Source organism: Lynx canadensis, chromosome F1, assembly GCF_007474595.2.
Source record: "Lynx canadensis isolate LIC74 chromosome F1, mLynCan4.pri.v2, whole genome shotgun sequence".
Taxonomy (NCBI): domain Eukaryota; kingdom Metazoa; phylum Chordata; class Mammalia; order Carnivora; family Felidae; genus Lynx; species Lynx canadensis.
The window spans coordinates 9,810,689-9,828,697 of record NC_044319.2 but is presented as its reverse complement, the minus strand read 5'-3'; the positions used below and the strand labels follow the sequence as shown (position 1 = coordinate 9,828,697).

Here is an 18,009-nt window from a genome sequence, read left to right as displayed (position 1 = left end):
GTGTGGATATCGACATGTTCACTACCTGGGGTTTGACCCGTCGCCTTAAAACTAGAGGAAAAGGCAATGGTAAAAGTGATAATATCTCCATCCCACGTAGGGAAACCGAGGCAGAGAGACACTGCAGCTTGCTCAATATCATCCCCAGAGCAAGAGAAGACTCAAACCCTTCAAAAACCAAACTACAAAGGCCCTCCCCAAAGGTCGAAGCCCTTCAGCCCTTCTGATACTCTGGTCGCTGAAAACTTGGCAGATGGGAACACCCTGCAAAATAGAAATCAGACATTTGTCGATATAATGGTCAAATCCAAATCCACTGCTGCCAAACAGCAAAGTCATTGCGTGGGGCCCATGGGGTGTTTGAGGGTTAGGGCGGAGGCCTTGGTGTTGGGGTACTGGGCACAGGGAGGAAGTAGAATGGAGAACGGAAATTGAGAGACTGGGGCTGAGGGAATTGGAGGAGTATCTCTAATTGAGTGTATTTGGCTATGCTGAGAACTCCCATCAGGCTGCCATCTAGAAACTGTTCCAGGCTTCAGGGATCTGGTAAAAATGGGAGGAGGTGAAGAGGTATACCAGGAAACTTAGGAAACCCCTAGGCCTGGGAAGTGGGGCCAAGGTATTCAGCTGTTAGAGCAAGCCCCAGGACCAGCTGGCCTGTCGGCCCAGCGGGCCCCACGCTTCCCATCGCTCAAAACCTGGCCTTCAAGCCCGTAGGTGGAGGTCAAGGCCTGGATGTGGACCTGGGAAAGATCCATCAGCTCAGGCTTGCTCAAGCCCCACAAGAGGCCCAAATGACTGGGGGTAGAGAGGCCCTCGTGAGCAGGTTAGAGGGCCTCGGTGGTTCATTCCTTCATGGAAACCTCTTTACTGCACGCATGGTTTCTGCAGGGGTCTCAGGAGTGAGGGGTCTGGAATGATCGCAGCCATGAGGGAACCTGTCTCAGCCATCAGTTGCAGACAGTAAGGATGCTTCAAGCCCTGAGGGAGGGAGGCTGAAAGGAAATGACCATCCTCCCGGACTAGGCCAGGGACGCTCTGAGCCCGAGGTCTTGCCAGGGACGTTTCCCCCTCCGCCACCCCCTGTACACATCCTTGCATTTGCAGTCTGGCTACAACCAGTGCGTTTTTGGCCTAGCAAACAACTCTAAAACAAAATGCTCACCCGGCTTAGAATGAAAAGTGGCCTTAACTCTGAATTGCCCGGAGGGGTCCATTTTGCCCCTTCCTTTGAGGAGGCGTGTGACCCCTGGGGAAACTCCCCTAGTGGAACCAGCTCTTGGGCCTGTGTTCAGACCGGATGATGAAGCGTGCCTTCTGCCGTCATCCCCTTCCCTCTACCCGCCCGGCCTGCCCGGTCCAGCTCCATGCATTCACCACCTTTGCCTCCATACCTCACACGAAGGGGGAGGAGCTGGAGCAGTGGGCAGGGCAAGCCCCGGTCGGTGGCCAGCTCGGGGCATAGGGACGCTTCGCCAAGTGGAAACATCTGGGGACAAAATGCCCACTGGCATGCACAAGTGAGCGATGAAGGTGTTCAAAGGGCATCTGGGTGGCCCTTCCCACCATGTGTCAGGAGAGGACCCCCGAGGAAGGAGCAGGGAAGTCAGGGAGGGGCTCCTGGAGGAAGCGGAGCTTGAGCTGGGTTCCAGAAGACCTATTAGCCTTCCCTCCCGCTTCCTTTCTCCACCTGAACCTGCACAGGAATGACCTAGATTTTGCTGATGTCCTGGGCAGAGCAACACCCCCTCTGAATGAGCCAGTAGGCCCCAGGACTCATCAGACGTTGGGGAGACAGAAATTATGACATACGGTAGGGACCCAAATGGAAGGTGGCATATTAGAAAATTTGAAAACAATATGAAAGCCCATGGGAAATCAGCCTGACAAGACTAGTTCGCCCTTCCAGAGCAAATGTTCCCACCTCCTCCTATCATGGAGCTCTACCCCGTCACAGGCACTGGGAGGGGCCTCTCCCTTCCCGTGCTGACTTTACACGGCGGCGGTGGGGAGGGCAAATTAGTTAACCTCCATCAACCTCCGTTTCCCACTCTGTGCAATGGGGGAGGGTAATCTATAATGTGTACAAATGCAGTGTGCCTCCCACAGGGTTATTATGGATAGTAAATGAGTTTGTAAACGTAAAGGTCTTGGAACAGTGCCTGGTGCATAATAAGCATTCAATAAATGCCGGATATTATTAGTGCGGGCAAGTGTAAGTTACAGAGAATTAGTAGACTTTGGTAATCAGTGGCCTGAGCGCTGGGGTCTGGTTAGACGTGTGCCAAGAAAGAGTCAGGTCACCATGGACGAGTCCTGAGTTATCGCCCCTCCCAAAGGCTTCTGGAGAAAACGGCCCAACTCGTACACAGAACTAAGGCTCTTCCCCTCCGGGGAAGTTTTTCCAGCTACCAGACTCCGTGAGATTTGAAGTGACGGAGGTACAGTTGCAGGAAAAAAGATGTGGAAAGAGGAAGCCGCCCGAGGGAAAATAGAGTCTCTAAGCAGCTCCGCCTGGAGTCACTAAAATCTTTGAAGACTTGATAAAAGACACAAAAAAAGCCCCACCTTCCCAGAACTAGAGGAAACCCCTTTGAAGCTTATATTAGAAAAACTTTGGAAAGTACTGCATTACACAGAGAAACAAAGGAATCTATCATCTCAAAATACAGTAGAGGAGGAAATACACTTTTTCTCCCCCATCCGAAAATATTTCAACAAATCCATGGATGCTTGACCCATGGGGCGGGGGGGGGGGGTCCTTTCCTGGGATCTAGGCGTCCAGGTTCCTGAACTGAGGCTGACACGCCATTTTAGATCCCTTCCCTGGGGTCTCTGCTAGAGCCACAATTCCCAGCAGGATAATTTTCCCTAAAAGACTTACACTTGTCCGCTCTGAAGGTCACACAGGCTCGGGGAGGTCCCTGTGCTCTGCCCTGTCACAGTGCAGCAGATCTGAGCTCAGTGTCAAGCTGTATGTCCAAGCTCCGAAGCAGGGACCCGGCCCAGGCTGTGAGGTTTGTGGATTTCGGCCTTAGACGTGCACACCTGAGTAGAATCAGATAAGAGGGTGGCCTTGCGCCCAGCGAATCTTGACTCTGAGAGGACGGTACTCAGGCCAGGGCCAGCATGGTGTCAGCACGGCGTGCTGTGAGATGGGCAGCCCAGCCTTTCACCTGCTCCGTGGGTATGAGCCCTGTTGTCACGCCCATCCCCGGGCCGGCTCCCACCAGGGGCCTGGGCAACCACCTGCTCCTGGTATATGAGCACAGGTCAGAAGCCAGCACTCCCAGGGAGGGCTCATGTGCCCGGGGAATTACACAGGCTACCGGCCAGAGATTCAATCAGGATTAAAATGCCCCAGTCCCAGCCGCAGCCTCAAAGGGGAAGGATGTCATGAATGGTCAGCCCAAGGGGAGTACGCGTGCAAAGGGGGAGGAGTGATGGTTTAGGGCTGGTGGCTATCAACCCGAGCTGCCCATCACAATCACCCCCGGGAAGTAAAAAACAGAGATGCCCCGGTCCCCCAGACCTTCTGAATCAGAATCATGGGGAGCAGAATCTGCGTGTCTCCCTGAGGTTGACAGAGTTACCCAGGTGATTCTCACGTGCCATCTATGTTTATGTCACATACTGAAACTTGAAAGAAAGTAGGTGTAACCAACGGTCACCTCTGTTGCCACGGATACTCTGCAAGTGACTCGGCTCAGTTGTGCGCCATCTGGAGACTGTCCTGAGTTACAGTCCGGCCTCTGATTTGGTGTCTCGACTCAGGGGCCCAAGTGCGTGCATTCTCGCACTTTCGCGTGCATAAACGTCCCCTGGGGCTCTTGTTAAAATGCAGACTGATTCGGCAGGGCAGGGCCTGAGATTTCGCATTCCTAACAAGCTCCCAAGGGATGGTGATGCTGAGAAACGGTTTAGGAAACAAGACTCCAGGGCGGGAACGGGTGGTGGGCACAGGTGTGACCCTCATCTTGCCCTTGTCCCCCAGTCCCATCCCCGGGACTTCTGGGTAACGCAGCCACACTGCTGACTGTGAGGTTGGTCCCTGGGAGGCCTGGGGGAAAGCGTCTGGCTCAGGATGTCTTGTATTCCTGGCAGCCCTTGACCCTGCTCATCCCTCCTTCCGGGAAACGATTCTGTCTGCTCCCATGATACCCCCTCTCCTGGTTCTCCTCCTCCGTGCTGGCCTCCTCCTCTCAGGTGTGTTTTGGGGCTTCATTCTCCTCTGCCCACCAGGAAATGTCAGAGCTCCTCACGCCTAGACCCGCTTCTATTTTCACTCTACGGTCGCATCCACATCTTCGGGGCGTCACCCGTTTCCAAGGGGCTCACGATTTGTGCCTTCAAACCCGACCTCTCTCCTGAGCTACCTACACCCGCAGAATCCAACAGCCGCATGACCTCTCAACTTAGATGTCTCAGAAGCACTTGCAGACTCACCAGCTGCAAAGCAAGCTCGTAATCTTTTCCCCTAACCTGGCCTTTCTCAGCGGACTCTGCCTCGTAAATGACGCTCATCCGTCCAGGAATGAAAGCCAGAAACCTAGCAGTCATCTGTTAACAGCTTCCTATTGCTGTGTGAGTTAGCTGATGCTAACTCTGGCTCCTCTCTCTCTGGGCCCCTCTACAGGGAGGCACAGCCTCTAACTGGCCCGGTGTGCCTGTTTTGCCCCTTCTATCTGTCCTCTACACTGGAGCCAGAACAATCTTTTAAAGTACAATGATGACCATGTCGACTACCCCTACTTAAAGCTCTGCAGTGGTTTCCCACCTGCTGCCAGACTCAAATCGTGAGGGTAGGTTCTCCTAATTAGATTTAAGTTCTATAGACCCCTGGAATGTTCACCGAACCCCAGCATGTCAGCACTCCGACTGATCCCGAGACTGCCTCCTATACCTTGGACAGTCCAAAAATTTCTGTCATATCCCGTTTTTTCTCCTCGGTTTGGAAACGTATTAACCACTGGCTTTACCTGTAGTATCCACACCTTCCTTTTTTTTTTTTTTTTTTTTTTTTCCTGTCTCATCTTCAAAGGCCACAAGTCCCTTTCCTCCATTAAAGCCTTCTCAGGTCACTTGGGCCCCACTGATGTCTTCCTAATAGGAATTTATCGTCTGACCACTTTGCCATTGTTATGTTGCCATTCAGTCTTACACTCACTTCGGGGCTTAGTTTTCCTAAACAACCTGGGGGTAAGAACTGTTCAAATTTTTCTCCTTCCTTCCTCATCCTCCCTCCCTCCCTTGCCTTCCCTCCTCCCTTCCTTCCTATCACAGTTACCAGAACAAAGGCTCACAAAGTATGCCTGGTTTTCCACAATCCACTATAACTTTCTGGTCCACCTTTTCCTCTCCAACTCTTTTCACTGAGCCCTCTCCTCACCTCTGAGACTCCCTTTGGTCTGACTTGGGCTTCCATCCTACCAAGCATTCTTAGCTACTGTTATTGACCTGGGAGATTCCACACTGCAGTCCTGTCCTCGGTGATAAAGGCCTGCTCCTCTCCTTTTCAGTACTCCCCTCCTCTACCCTCAAAATCAAAAGGTACCCTTCGAGGCCGACAACTCCACAAAACAAAGCTTCTTCCCAACCAGCAGCTGACCTCTCACCCCTCCCGAGTCTCCTTGCGCCCATTTCCGGGCACTCGTTCTCTTCCCTAAGATGGCCGCCACGGAGCACAAGGAAGGCGGCTGGCGTCCCGGCCATGCGGGGCCACCATCGTGCTGGGGTGGGGGGGGGGGTCAGAATAGGTTGGGCCCGAGGAAGGGGGCCCTTGAGGAGGAGGAAGGGCCGGAGAGGGGGACCCCCGGATATGGCGGGCCCACGAGGCTCACCACTGAGCTCCCAGCCTCTGCTCTAGCCAGAACCCACCTGCCTGGCACGGAAGTGGGGGCCTCGTCCCCAGCATCAGGGGCCGGAAGTGATTTGGGCTGGTGCCCCGATGTGGGGTGAGGGCGTCTCTGTGTCCACCGAGCGTTTAGATGGGCTCTTTTTCGACGTGGCAGAGCTTACGAACCATACTACTGTTGAAAATAAGTAGGCCACTTGGCCCTTTGATGCTCACCACCAGGTTCCTTGGACTGAAACCAGTCGTTATAGCGCAAGCCGTGATGACAAAAGTTGTGTTGAGGGGGTTGCTGTCAACCAACCAGGAACCTAGGACAAGAGATTGGCTGAGAGCACATGGCAGTGCCTTCCTTGCCAATGAAGACTGGGATAAGATTTGTGGGAAAAGGTCAACGCCCGTTTGGGCATAGCCAACTACTTTAGCCACAAGAGCCCCACAAACAGCATAGTTATGGAATGTAAGACTAACCTGGCTTTAAGCATGCACCTTTCCAAGTCTGCTGTATGCTCTGCCGTGGAAAACTGATGGCAATGCGCGATAAACCGAGTATATTATTCACGTGCTAGACTCTAGATAATGCTTGCCTTTCCCCACTAGCAGGGGGTTTCTTCATTTTTCTCCTTATCTAATTGTAGAAAGATAAACTGGTTTTCAACTAATTAGTGCTCTTTTTCCCCTCCGCCATTTGAGTCTTCACTTCTTTGATGCAAAAGAACTGTATCAATTTAGCCATCAAGGCAGATAGCAAGAAAAACCCACACACAATAAAACCCCTCAAATTGTCGTCATGGCCTTTTAGACTTGGGCCCCGTTCCACATTTCTGGCCACAAGGCGTTACAGGACAGCCCAGAATTGCATTGTAGGACAATCTTGAGGGGACAAGGGGAGGCAACCTGGCTGAAAGAGGGCAGATAGTGGAATTGTCCTAAACGGCTTCTTTTACTTTCTGGAATGTGCCCCACCTTCTCCATGCCCTGACCTCTGTACAATGCTCTTCCCCCACCCCCATCTCTTCTCCAATTTTCTTGTGGTTCACTCCTGCTCATCCTCTAATGTCAGCTCAAGAGGCTGTCCCTTAGGATCACCTCTTCTCATCCCCAAATTTTGTTATATCCTGTCGCTGAATGTGTAATACTTGTTTTCCATGGCGGTTTTACATTTGTCTCTGGGATTCTTCGTTCCAGTTTGACTCACCCAGAAGATTGAGTGCCGTGAGAGCGGTGACCCTGTCTGTCCCTGCTTGTCATTTTCTCCCCAAAGTCTAGCACAGTGCCTGCAACATGCGTGCCCCGCAGCCATTTGCTGAACAGGCTGTTAATGAATGAGAACCTACCCTTTGGAGCCTCACTAGGCAGCAAGCTGGTTTGCGTATAGTATCTCCTGTCCTGCCTTTCTTTCCTTCCCTCTTTCTCTAGGCAGTCCCCAGCTTCTCTCCAAGTCTCCACTTTCTAATCTCATCTGCTTCTATCAAAAGTCACCCATTCTAGGGACACCTGGGTGGCTCAGTGGGTTAAGCGTCCGGCTCTTGATTTGGGGTCGGGTCATGATCTCATGGTTCGTGAGTTTGAGCCCCGCATCAGGCTTTGTGCTAACAACCCAGAGCCTGCTTGGGATTCTCTCTCTTCTCTCTCTGCCCCTCCCCCGCTAGCATTTTTCTCCCCTCCCCCCGCAACAAAATAAACTTAAAAAAATAATAAAAGCACTTAAAAAAAAAAAGTTACCCATCCCGAGTGCCTTTCCAGGGTCTGATGGATAAGAGGGACTAATTAAGGAGATGGGTCGGTCCTGCGGGTGAGAGGAAGAGAGTCGCCCAGTGTGTCCCCCCTCCTCCCCAGACGGCACTTGCATTGAGCAGCTTCAGTGTCGCCCCTCAGTGGTAGGGATTTCAGTATTGAGAAAGCTGGTGGCGGACATATTCCACCCGGAGGCTCTTATAGAGGGTGTTGCCCCTCAAACTCCTCCGTGTTGGCAGAGCCCAGGTCTTACCCCCCCCCAACCCCGCCCCCCGCCTGCTGGGCTTGTCTCTGTTCCCAGCTAGCCCTGTCCCTGGAGCGGCCCTCTCTGCCCCAGCACCAGCTGTCACACTTGGAGCCCGCCTCCTTCCTGAGGTGCCTCCCTCCCCTGTGCCACCCGGTGGCCTTTGGGCTGCTTCCTCATTTTCTGCCCTGGTGAGTCAGGGATGCCCTAAACACCTGGCACGGGCAGGACACAGTCACAGATAGGGGCTCCCACGTAGGGACTTGTCTCTCCGCACGCATGGAAGCAGCTGACACTCGCCGTGAGCACGTCTAGTCCCATAGGACCTGATCCCACCCTTCCCCCCCCTCCCCCCCCCCCCCCCCCCCCCCCCCCCCCCTTGCAGGAGTCTTGCTTTTTCTGGCTGCTTCTTCTATGTTCTTACATATACAAGTTCAACATACTGAATTGACTCCTTCGGGGCGGGGCAATTCCAAGTCCCGCCTCCTCAATGAGCCTTTCTGTTACAATCCTTCTTGGGGTGGTAACACTGCCCCTCCCGTCCCTCCCCCTACACTTGACTCCCTTGACACTTGCACTTAATTAGGCTCCATTAGGCTGCCGGCTGGCAGGGACCTTTGACTCCTTCCTGTGCAGGGACTGTGCCCCAGGCCACTTGTTTTTAAGTTTATTTATTTTGCACGAGAGAGAGAGTGTCAGTGGGGAAGGGCAGCGAGGGAGGGAGGGAGAGAATCCCAAGTAGGCTCTGAGCCGTCAGCACCGAGCCTAAGGCAGGGGCCCGTGACCCCAAGCCCAAGTAGGACGCTTAACCGACGGAGTCGCCCGGACGCCCCAGTCCACAAGGTCTCATGAGCACCCAGCTCTGTAGAAACCTTGTGGGGGGGAGCTGGCAGGCAGTGGCGACAAGAGAAACGGGAGACACCCCGCCAGCAGGAGCGTGCCATCTGACTGCACGCACCAGCCGTCAGAACGTGAAGATTGTGTGTGCACGAGAGAAGCGTGCCGCCTGAAGCAGGTCGGGACAAGCCTGCGAGCAGGCGGGGGCTGGGACGGTCCCGGTGGTTTCTGGAGGAGGGCCCAGTGGTTTCTGCTCACTTCCCCAGCGCCTGGCCCTGAAGTAGGACCCTGGCGAAATTCATTGACTCGATTAGAAGTTACGGATCCCTACACGTCCAGGCTGACGAATGCGAAGTTCTAACCACCGAGGTCACCAGTGGAGGCAGCACAGACCCCCCCCCCCCCAGCCTTGTGAGTTGCCCCTCCCCCTCCAGGGGACTAACACTTCCTCAAGGCCAGAGCCAGCGCCTTGCCCTGGGCCGGGTGGGGTCACCTCTGGCCTCGGGGCACCTCCTCCTTAACCATGTGGTTTCTCAGAGCAGATGGATTTTTCCTAAGTGAAAGCCTCACTGCCAATTCCCCAGGGGTTCCAATAATGCGCTGCGTTTGCCTCAAGCGGCCAGTTCCAGCAAACATTTCATTATCCTCCTTGGATGTATCACTTTCCGGTGAGCTCTCGGGAGACAGTTTATTATCTCCTTAACAAACCTTAATTATTTACAAGCAGTCATCAGGGCTTCAGGCTGGGTCTCCGACCCCACCCTTTTAGGGAGGTTCAATGGACCTTTCTCCTTTCCAACTGGGGCGTCTTCCCCTCTGGGGGGGGGAGGGGGCTCTTTTGGTCCTTTATTTGATTTTTTGGCATGTTTCTAGCAATCGGTAAGACAGGTTCTCCAGCAAGTTTCTCTGGGTGTGAATCCCACCCACCTTTCAAGCTCAGATTCTCTACAACTCGTTTATTTGCTGTGGAAGAGCGCTTGCTTGAGCACCTCCTCAGTGGGGCCCTTTGTTGAGCCCTGGGGACACAAAGATGAGGAAAACAGAGTAGCAGAGGGGGAAGACGTGACGATCTAGAATGCTGGTATAGTTCTTGCCCCTGTGCCAGGGTAGAGGACGTGCATGCTGACTATGGTAAGCCATGCAATCCCCCCCAACAACCTTGAGTTAGGTAATACTGTTATCCTCGTTTCATAGCTGGGAAACGGAGGCACAGAAACTTAATTAAGTTGGTTAAGGTCACACAGAAAAAGAGGGGCGCCGAGGCGGCTCTGTCGGTTAGGTGTCCACCTTTGGTTCAGGTCATGATCTTTCGGTTCGTGGGTTCGAGCCCCGCGTCGGGCTCTGTGCCGACAGCTCGGAGCCTGGAGCCTGCTTCCGATTCTGTGTCTCCCTCTCTCTCTGCCCCTCCCCGCTCACGCTCTGTCTCTCTCTTTCAAAAATAAATAAACATTAAAAAAAAAAAACTTTTTTAAAGAAAGAGGATGGCAGCCTGGGCAGTTTGGCTCCCGCATTTGGGCCCTTGGCCACTCTGCCACTTGTGTTATAAACTTTCACGAGACAGAAGTGCTAAGAGGCAGGTACTCCTGGGTAGCAGGTGGCACAAAGGAGAGAGGCATCCACTCTGCTTGGGAGAGCCTGGACCTTCCCTCTAGGACAGTGGACCCACTCTAAACTTCTTCCTCAGCAAACTATGGCACCAGGAGATTCTGATTCCTTCCAAGAGGTGAAAGCACTCGCTCTCCCACTTTGTCTGTCCTTGGAGAGGTTAACACAACACTGACCATTTTTAACCCCTTGTGGGGAATTAGCTGAGTCAGTTGGATATTCTTCATGAATAGAAGGGCTCGGCCTTGAGGAGAACCTTGAGGGGGGTGAGGGTGAGAGAGAACCCTTTGAGCATGAGGCAGGCCGCTCTCGGGCAGCAGCAGGAAGGGGGGCGGCAGCTGTTCGGGGCAGGGTGGGTTCTGGGCAGATAGAAAGGAGATACTGGATAACTGGAAGGCTCTAGAGATGAACTTCTGTACTTCTTACTTTTCTCATCACAGATTAGATGTCCCGTCCGACACTTTTGTCTCCCTCGCTGAGTAGGGATGCAAAGATCCCATAGAAGAGGAAAACAAAGGCTGCAGTATTAAAAAAACATTGTTTAAATCATGAAACATATATTTTTAAAAAGGCACAAACCTCTCTCAGCCCTTCAGACTCCTTTAGCCCCCACAGCCCCTTTTCTCTCTCTCCCTTTTTTTTTTTTTAATGTTTATTTACTTTTGAGAGAAAGAGAGAGAGACAGAGGCGTGAGCAGGGGAGGGGCAGAGAGAGGGGGAGACACAGAATCCGAAGCAGGCCCCAGGCTCCGAGCTGTCTCCAGGCTCTGAGCTGTCGGCACAGAGTCCAAGGCGGGGCTCGAACTCACAGACCGTGAGATCATGACCTGAGTGTCAGTACAGAGCCCAAGGCGGGACTCGAACTCACAGACCGTGAGATCATGACCTGAGCCAAAGTCGGCCGCTTAACCCACTGAGACATACAGGAGCCTCCCCTCTCTCTCCCTTTTGGCAAAAGCCGTCCTCTTCCTCTCCTCCCGTTTGCTCTTGAACCCATTTCCCAGGCTCCATCCCTCTCCACTCCATGGAATCTGCTCATACCAAGGTCACCTCCATGTGACCACAGCCAGTGGTCATCTCTCGGCTCCCAGTTCCCTGGCCCAACAGATGGGCAGCATCGGAGTGGTTGGCCCCCTCTGCGTTCATGAAACACTTCCTGAGCGGCCTCTGGGAAATGCTTTCTCTTGGCTCTCTTCCTAGCCCCCTGGCCAGTTCTCTTTCTCCCTTGCCGGTTTCCCCTCATTTTCACCACCACTAAGCACTGTAGTGCCCCAGGGCCCCGTCCCGGATATCTTCCCTGTCCTTGTGCACCTCTCTGTTTTCCTCCCCATCCTCTGGCCTTCAAAGACTTCTTTGGGGAACTTCAGACTTGCACAACTGTCTCCTCAACACCTAGGTGTCTAATAAGCATCTCAAACTTCACATGTCCACAAACTCCAGCTCTTCCCCCTGAAACCTGCCCCTCCCTCAGCCTTCGTCTTCACCGTAAATGACGATCCCACCCTCCCAGTTGTTCAGGCCAAATCCTGTACGGATCCTTGCCTCCTCTTTTCCTCTAACATGTCAAATCTAATGTGCAGCCAAATCCCATTGGCTCTATTTTCTACATCCATTCGAATGTGGATCACTTCTCTCCACCGCCACCACCACGACCTCCTGCGCCCAAGCCACCATTTGCACTCATCTGGACTGTTGAAATAGCCCCTTGAATGTTTGCCCTGCTTCCGTTCTGTTCCCCAGTATCCTCCTTCCTTTCACCTCACTTCAGCCAGGATGATGCTTTAAAAATGTATGTCAAATATGGGAAGGCAAGCTGGTGCAGCCACTCTGGAAAACAGTATGGGGGTGCCTCAAGAAACTAAAAATAGAACCGCCCTCCGACCCAGCAATGGCACTACTAGGTATTTAGCCAAGGGATACAGGTGTGCTGTTTCGAAGGGACACAGGCACCCCCATGTTTATAGCAGCTCTATCAACAATAGCCAAAGTATGGAAAGAGCCCAAATGTCCATCAATGGATGAATGGATAAAGAAGATATATATATATATATATATATATATATATATATATACACATATATATATATTGTGATATATATATAATGTGATATATATATAATGTGATATATATATATATATATATATATATATAATGGAGTATTACTCAGCAATAAAAAAGAATGAAATCTTTCCACTTGCACCTATATGGATGGAACTGGAGGGGATTATGCTAAGTGAAATTAGTCAGTCAGAGAAAGACAAAAATCCTATGACTTCACTCACATGAGGACTTGAAGAGACAAAACAGATGAACATAAGGGAAGGGAAACAAAAATCATATAAACACAGGGAGGGGGACAAAACAGAAGAGACTCAAAAATATGGAGAACAAACTGAGGGTTGCTAGAGGGGTTGTGGGAGGGGGGATGGGCTAAATGGGTCAGGGACCCTCAGGAATCTACTCCTGAAATCACTGTTGCACTAGATGCTAACTAATTTGGATGTCAACTTAAAATTAAATTAAAAAAACGTATGTCACATAGATTACCTCTGCTTAAAGCCCTCCCAAGGGCTTCCCACGCCTCCAGAGTAAAATCTAAAGCCCCAAATATGTGCTACAAGACCCTTCTCTGTCTCATCTCTCCTCCTCACTCCCCTCCCACCCTTGTGTCTTCCTTGCTGTTCCTCGCGTGGACCACACTTACTCCTGCCTAGAAAATTCTCATGACACGTATCCACGTGGCTTTCTGCTCCAACCACCCATTGCTACAAACCAAACCACCCAAGACTTTGCGTCTTAAAACAGTGCCAACATGTATTTTGCTCAGGAATCCTCACTATGGGCGGGTTCTGCAGGGTCCGTTCGGTTCTGCTTCCCTCGATGGCTGGGCTTGCTCAGTTACATGCTGGGAAGTGAGGGTGGCTGCCCGGGGACCTCCGCTGGGGGCGTGTCCCAAATACCTGCACGTGCTCTTTCCATGTGGCCGCTTCACTTCCTCGCGGAATGTTGATTTAGGTCCTCAGAGTGAGCATCTCAAGAGGGCCAGGCAAAGCTTATGGCCTCTTACAGGTTAGCTTGAGGAGCCATATGGTGAAACTCACACTGTAGTCACAGCCTCACCCAGATCCAAGAGGAGGGGACACGGAGGAGAGTCACCATCATGTGGTAAGATGAGCACACATGATGGGACATACTCGCGTGGCTGCACTGGTTTCCTCACCTTGTCCTGATAAACTTATGTAGAATAAACTCATCAGGGACACCTTTTCCCGACAAACCCCGGGGAATACCTTCTATCTCTTTACCTTGATATACATCTTATTTATAAAACTCCTTACCACCTTTAAGCGCTGCGTAAAAATGTGCTCAATGAATGACTACATCATCATCACAACGAAAAAGATGGTGAGGACTGTTTATCAAGAGCCGTCTATGTGACGGGGACTAAAAGAATATATCTATTTACGCGTCTTATCCCATCAAGTTCTCCCAGAAGCTCTAGGAAGTATCCGTGTTCCTACTTGATGGATGAGAAAAGTTCACGCAGCTGGTAAGAGGTGGGGCTGAGGCTCAAAGCCGGGCTTTTAGCTACCACACTACCACACAATGCATTTAACTTTGTGGTGCTGCGGGATGGGTATAGGGTGGACCAAGGTACACGTTTGTCTTCGCCTTAGTCTTGGAGGAGAACAGCTGGTGCGCCACGGCCAAGATCACAGTGTGATCTTGTCCGGCTGCGAGTGCAGGGGGAGGATGTCCCTGGGTATTCCCTCAGAAGCCCTACGGGCAACGAGTGGCTATGCCGTATCATTTACTTCTTCCCGCTTCCCACTTTCTTTCCAGTCTGGGTGACTGCCAATGCCGTCATTGTGGAAACCCCCCGGAATGTTCTCCGGGCTGCCCGGGGAAACAGCGTTACCCTTCCGTGCACCTACCACACTTCTGCGTCCAACCGAGATGGATTTGTGCAATGGGACAAGCTTCTAAGGAGTCACTCGGTAAGGATCCTTAAAAAATACTCCTGTCGTGGGAATGTGTATTACCTGACCACGACCTCTTAGGGGACAAGCACTAAAGAGTCTTTCAATAAATGTTAGAATAAACGTTAACACGTTTGGGCTGACGGGAGGAAGCAGTGAATGTTGGCCCCGGGGAGGGGTCCTTTATATGAAAAAGTGACCTTCTCTAAAATACCCTTCTGCTGGACTGTCTCACATGACCTAAATTGTGTCATTCGAGACCGTCATTCCTTTTCATGAGCACAGAGCTCTCCCTGAGACCAGATTTTATAGGCAGCATATTCAAGGCTGTTCTGCCCCTTGCATTTTTCACTTAATATCGTTCCCGGAGAGCTTCCTGTATCAGTTAATAGAGAGCGCCCGCATTCCTTAAGAGCTCATAGGAGTCCATTGTGTGGAGACACTGTTAATATTTAACCAGCCCCGCAGTGATAGGCACTTGTTTCTTCCCAGTCCTCCAATAACCAGTAATAGCCATTTCCATATGTCATTGTGTTCGTGCACAGGTAGAATGCGCTCCCAGAGAGGGTGCGTGCTTTTACGATTTCACGGAGGCTACCAAGCTGCCCCCCACGGGGCAGCATTTTGTGTTCCACCAGCAGGGCCCGAGTGCCTGTTTCCCCACGGCCTCAGCTGGGTGAATGTGTGTGTCTAAATAACACATGCTTGACAGAAGACCTCGGGGGAGGGGAAGGGGGGGGAGAAAAAAAGTCACAGAGAGGGAGGGAGGCAAACCCTAAGAGACGCTTGGATCCGGAGAACAAACTGAGGGCTAAGGGGGCATGGGGGAGAGGGGAAAGTGGGTGATGGGCATGGAGGAGGGCGCTTGTCGGGATGAGCACCGGGTGTGGTAGGGAACCTGATTTGTCAATAAGTGACATTAAAAAAGTAAATATATAAATAAATAACACATGCATAGCACCGAAGTTGAAGCAGTAAAAAGGTACCCAGAGTGAAAGTCTGTCTACCTCATACCCTAAACCCCCAGTCTCCTGTTCCCCTCACCAGAGGGAACCACCCTTAACAGTTTGGGGGTGGCCTTCAATACAGGCCATACACAAATACAAACGTACGTGTAGACTTAGGTATGTGCACATATACATATATGAATATGTATGTTTACACAGACTACCCGCAGGTCGTTCTGCACTTGGCTTTTTTCTGTTAATACATACCATGAAGATCTTTTCATACGTCAGTGCATTTATATCTATCTCATTTTCTAACCATCTGCATTGTGTTTCATTTTAGGAATGTGCTATTTGTACCAACGATAGACATTTGATTTCTTTCCTATATTTTGCTGTTACGAGTAACGCTGCAATAAATATCTCTATATGAGTGTCTATGGATATATATATACACACACATATAATAGCATGAAGGTATATTTAAATTATATACATATAGGATCAATTATTTAAAACGGAACTTTGGCTCCTAGGTGGCTCAGTCGGTTGAGTGTCCGACGCTTGGTTTCTGCTCACAGTTCGTGAGTTCGAGCCCCTCATTGGGCTCTGCACTGACAGCCCGGAGCCTGCTTGGGATTCTCTCTCCCCCTGTCTCTCTCTGCCCCTCCCTCTCTCCCATAAATAACTCAATAAAAACAAATTTTTTAATGGAACTTTTGAGTCACAGGATATGTGAATTTAAAACTTTTATAAATAAAATCGAACGGCTCTCATTAGATGTCATGGCAATGTCCACTCTCACCAACACGAGGGCACCTCCTTCTCCAACACAGAGCATTCTCCAGACTGTTTGATATTTGCCATGTTGATAAGTGAAAAAGGTATCTCGTTATTGATCAAATTCACATTTCTCTAATTTTAAGAGGTGGAACACCTATTTGATTTTTTTAATTTTATTTTTGGAGGGGGGGGGGAGAAAAAAGAACATCCAAAATTTATTCTCCAGCAGACAGACAGCATCAGCTGCTAAAACTACAGGGGTTTCTCTCCTGCCTTCACAAGGCATTATTTGCTTACCAGTGAGAAAGCCTCTGGTGTGTTCTTTGTAACAATATCCACTTCACGGTATAAATGGGCACCAGGATTGTGTTCCACTTACAATCCAGGAGGAAAGGCACAACGTGGCAAAAAAAAAAAAATTTTTTTTTTTTTTTTGGATCCTAAAGTCAGGGGCAATCACGCACACAGACTTTTTTTTTTTTTTTTAATGTTTATTTTTGAGAGAGAGAGTGCGAGCAGATGAGGGGCAGAGAGAGGGAGACACAATCTGAAGCGGGCTCCAGGCTCTGAGCTGTCAGCACAGAGCCCGATGAGGGGCTTGAACTCATGAACTGCATGATCATGACCCGAGCCAAAGTCCGATGCCTGACCGACTGAGCCACCCAGGCGCCCCCAGACAAACTTTTGATAACAGTCCTGATCTCCTTTTCCACATAGACGGAGACCCCCTCCCAGAAATTAGGGTCTTTCTTTCTCCTTCCTTTGTTAAACATTAGAGCCATATTTCCTCATTTTCTCATGCTTAGCATTACATATACAAAAAGGGGGGGAGGTTAAAAAATCACAAAAGTATCTTGAACGTCCCCCGCTCCCCAAACGTGCCTGCCAGAGGTGAGCATTGGGACCCTGGAATACCCAGAGTGAGGGCATTTAGCTTTCTCCCGGACAGGAGAGAAGGGGTGACCCAGGACACCCAGGGCCTACAGCAGAAGGACGGATGGTAAAGGAGAGGAAATCGTGGCCTGCTGCACCTGCTGTCTGTGGCTCCAGGGACGCTGATGGGCCACGGGCACACGTCCTATCTATTTCCCGGAATCCTAGCGGGAAAACCTAGAGAGGGAAGCTGCTGCCTTCAGCCTGAGAAACTGAAGGATGTCTCTTTCACCACCACGTGGGTTCAGCCAAGCAGATGCAAAGTCGGCCAGGCACCTCCCCGAGTGCTTAAACACTAAAGCTCTTCCGGATGGCTCCCTCACCTCCGAAAGGATCTGAGGCAATCCCCTTGAGAGTAAGCAGGGGTGCAGAGGAAGGGATTCGCTCTGTGTTCTCAGGGAGATTCTTGTGACACGGGCGAGGGGATGGGTGATCAGGGAGAAGCCACAGGACAGCTGTGATTGGAAGGGCGGTTGGGGCATGAAGAGTCCGGGGCAGAGCCAGCAGGGCCGAAAAGAGCCGAGCTGGGAAGGATCTGCGTCCACCGACCGGTCCACAGCCGAGACCGGCCCTCGTCTCCCGCCCGCCCTGATGCTCCGCCCCTTCTATCTGTCCCCTCCGGGGCGGGCACAGTGACGCCCCGCCCGGCAGGGGGCGCTCCATTAGCCAGCTCGAGTGCCCCGGCACAGGCTGCGTCTGCCCGAACACTAGGCCTCCTTTTTCTAATTTCCCCAAAGGACACGGGCGGCGGCACCCCTGACACTGTGGCCACGCTGCCGTCTCTCCCCAGCGTGCTCGGCCCGCTGCCTCCGCCAAGCCCCTGGCATCACCAGCAACTTCTCTTCCGCTGACTTCAATGTGCTCCTCCGGCCTCCGGTTTCATCTCGCGCTAGCAGCTCCCACTATCAACCTCTTTCAACCTCCGTCTCGAATCTTCCTCCCTTGGCCTTTCGGCAGTCTCTTCCTGGGTTTTCTTCCTACCTCTCTGACCTCCCCTTGACCTTTCAGAACGAAGTAACCCGGCACTTGGCGCACCTTCTTCATTTACCTGGGGCGGCTTCCTGTGGCCCACGGCTCAGTCAACATCTAGGT

The 18,009-nt window shown here is 51.6% G+C and overlaps 1 protein-coding gene across 1 annotated transcript in view; it reads left to right on the top strand.

Moving 5' to 3' along the window:
- The window catches only part of GPA33 (glycoprotein A33), a 37,397-nt gene that overhangs the window by 680 nt on the left and 18,708 nt on the right, over window positions 1-18,009 (top strand). Inside the window, exon 2 of the mRNA XM_030302616.1 lies at window positions 14,118-14,272. Coding sequence (XP_030158476.1) covers window positions 14,118-14,272 — 155 coding nt within the window. The remainder of the gene's footprint in view (window positions 1-14,117; window positions 14,273-18,009) is intronic.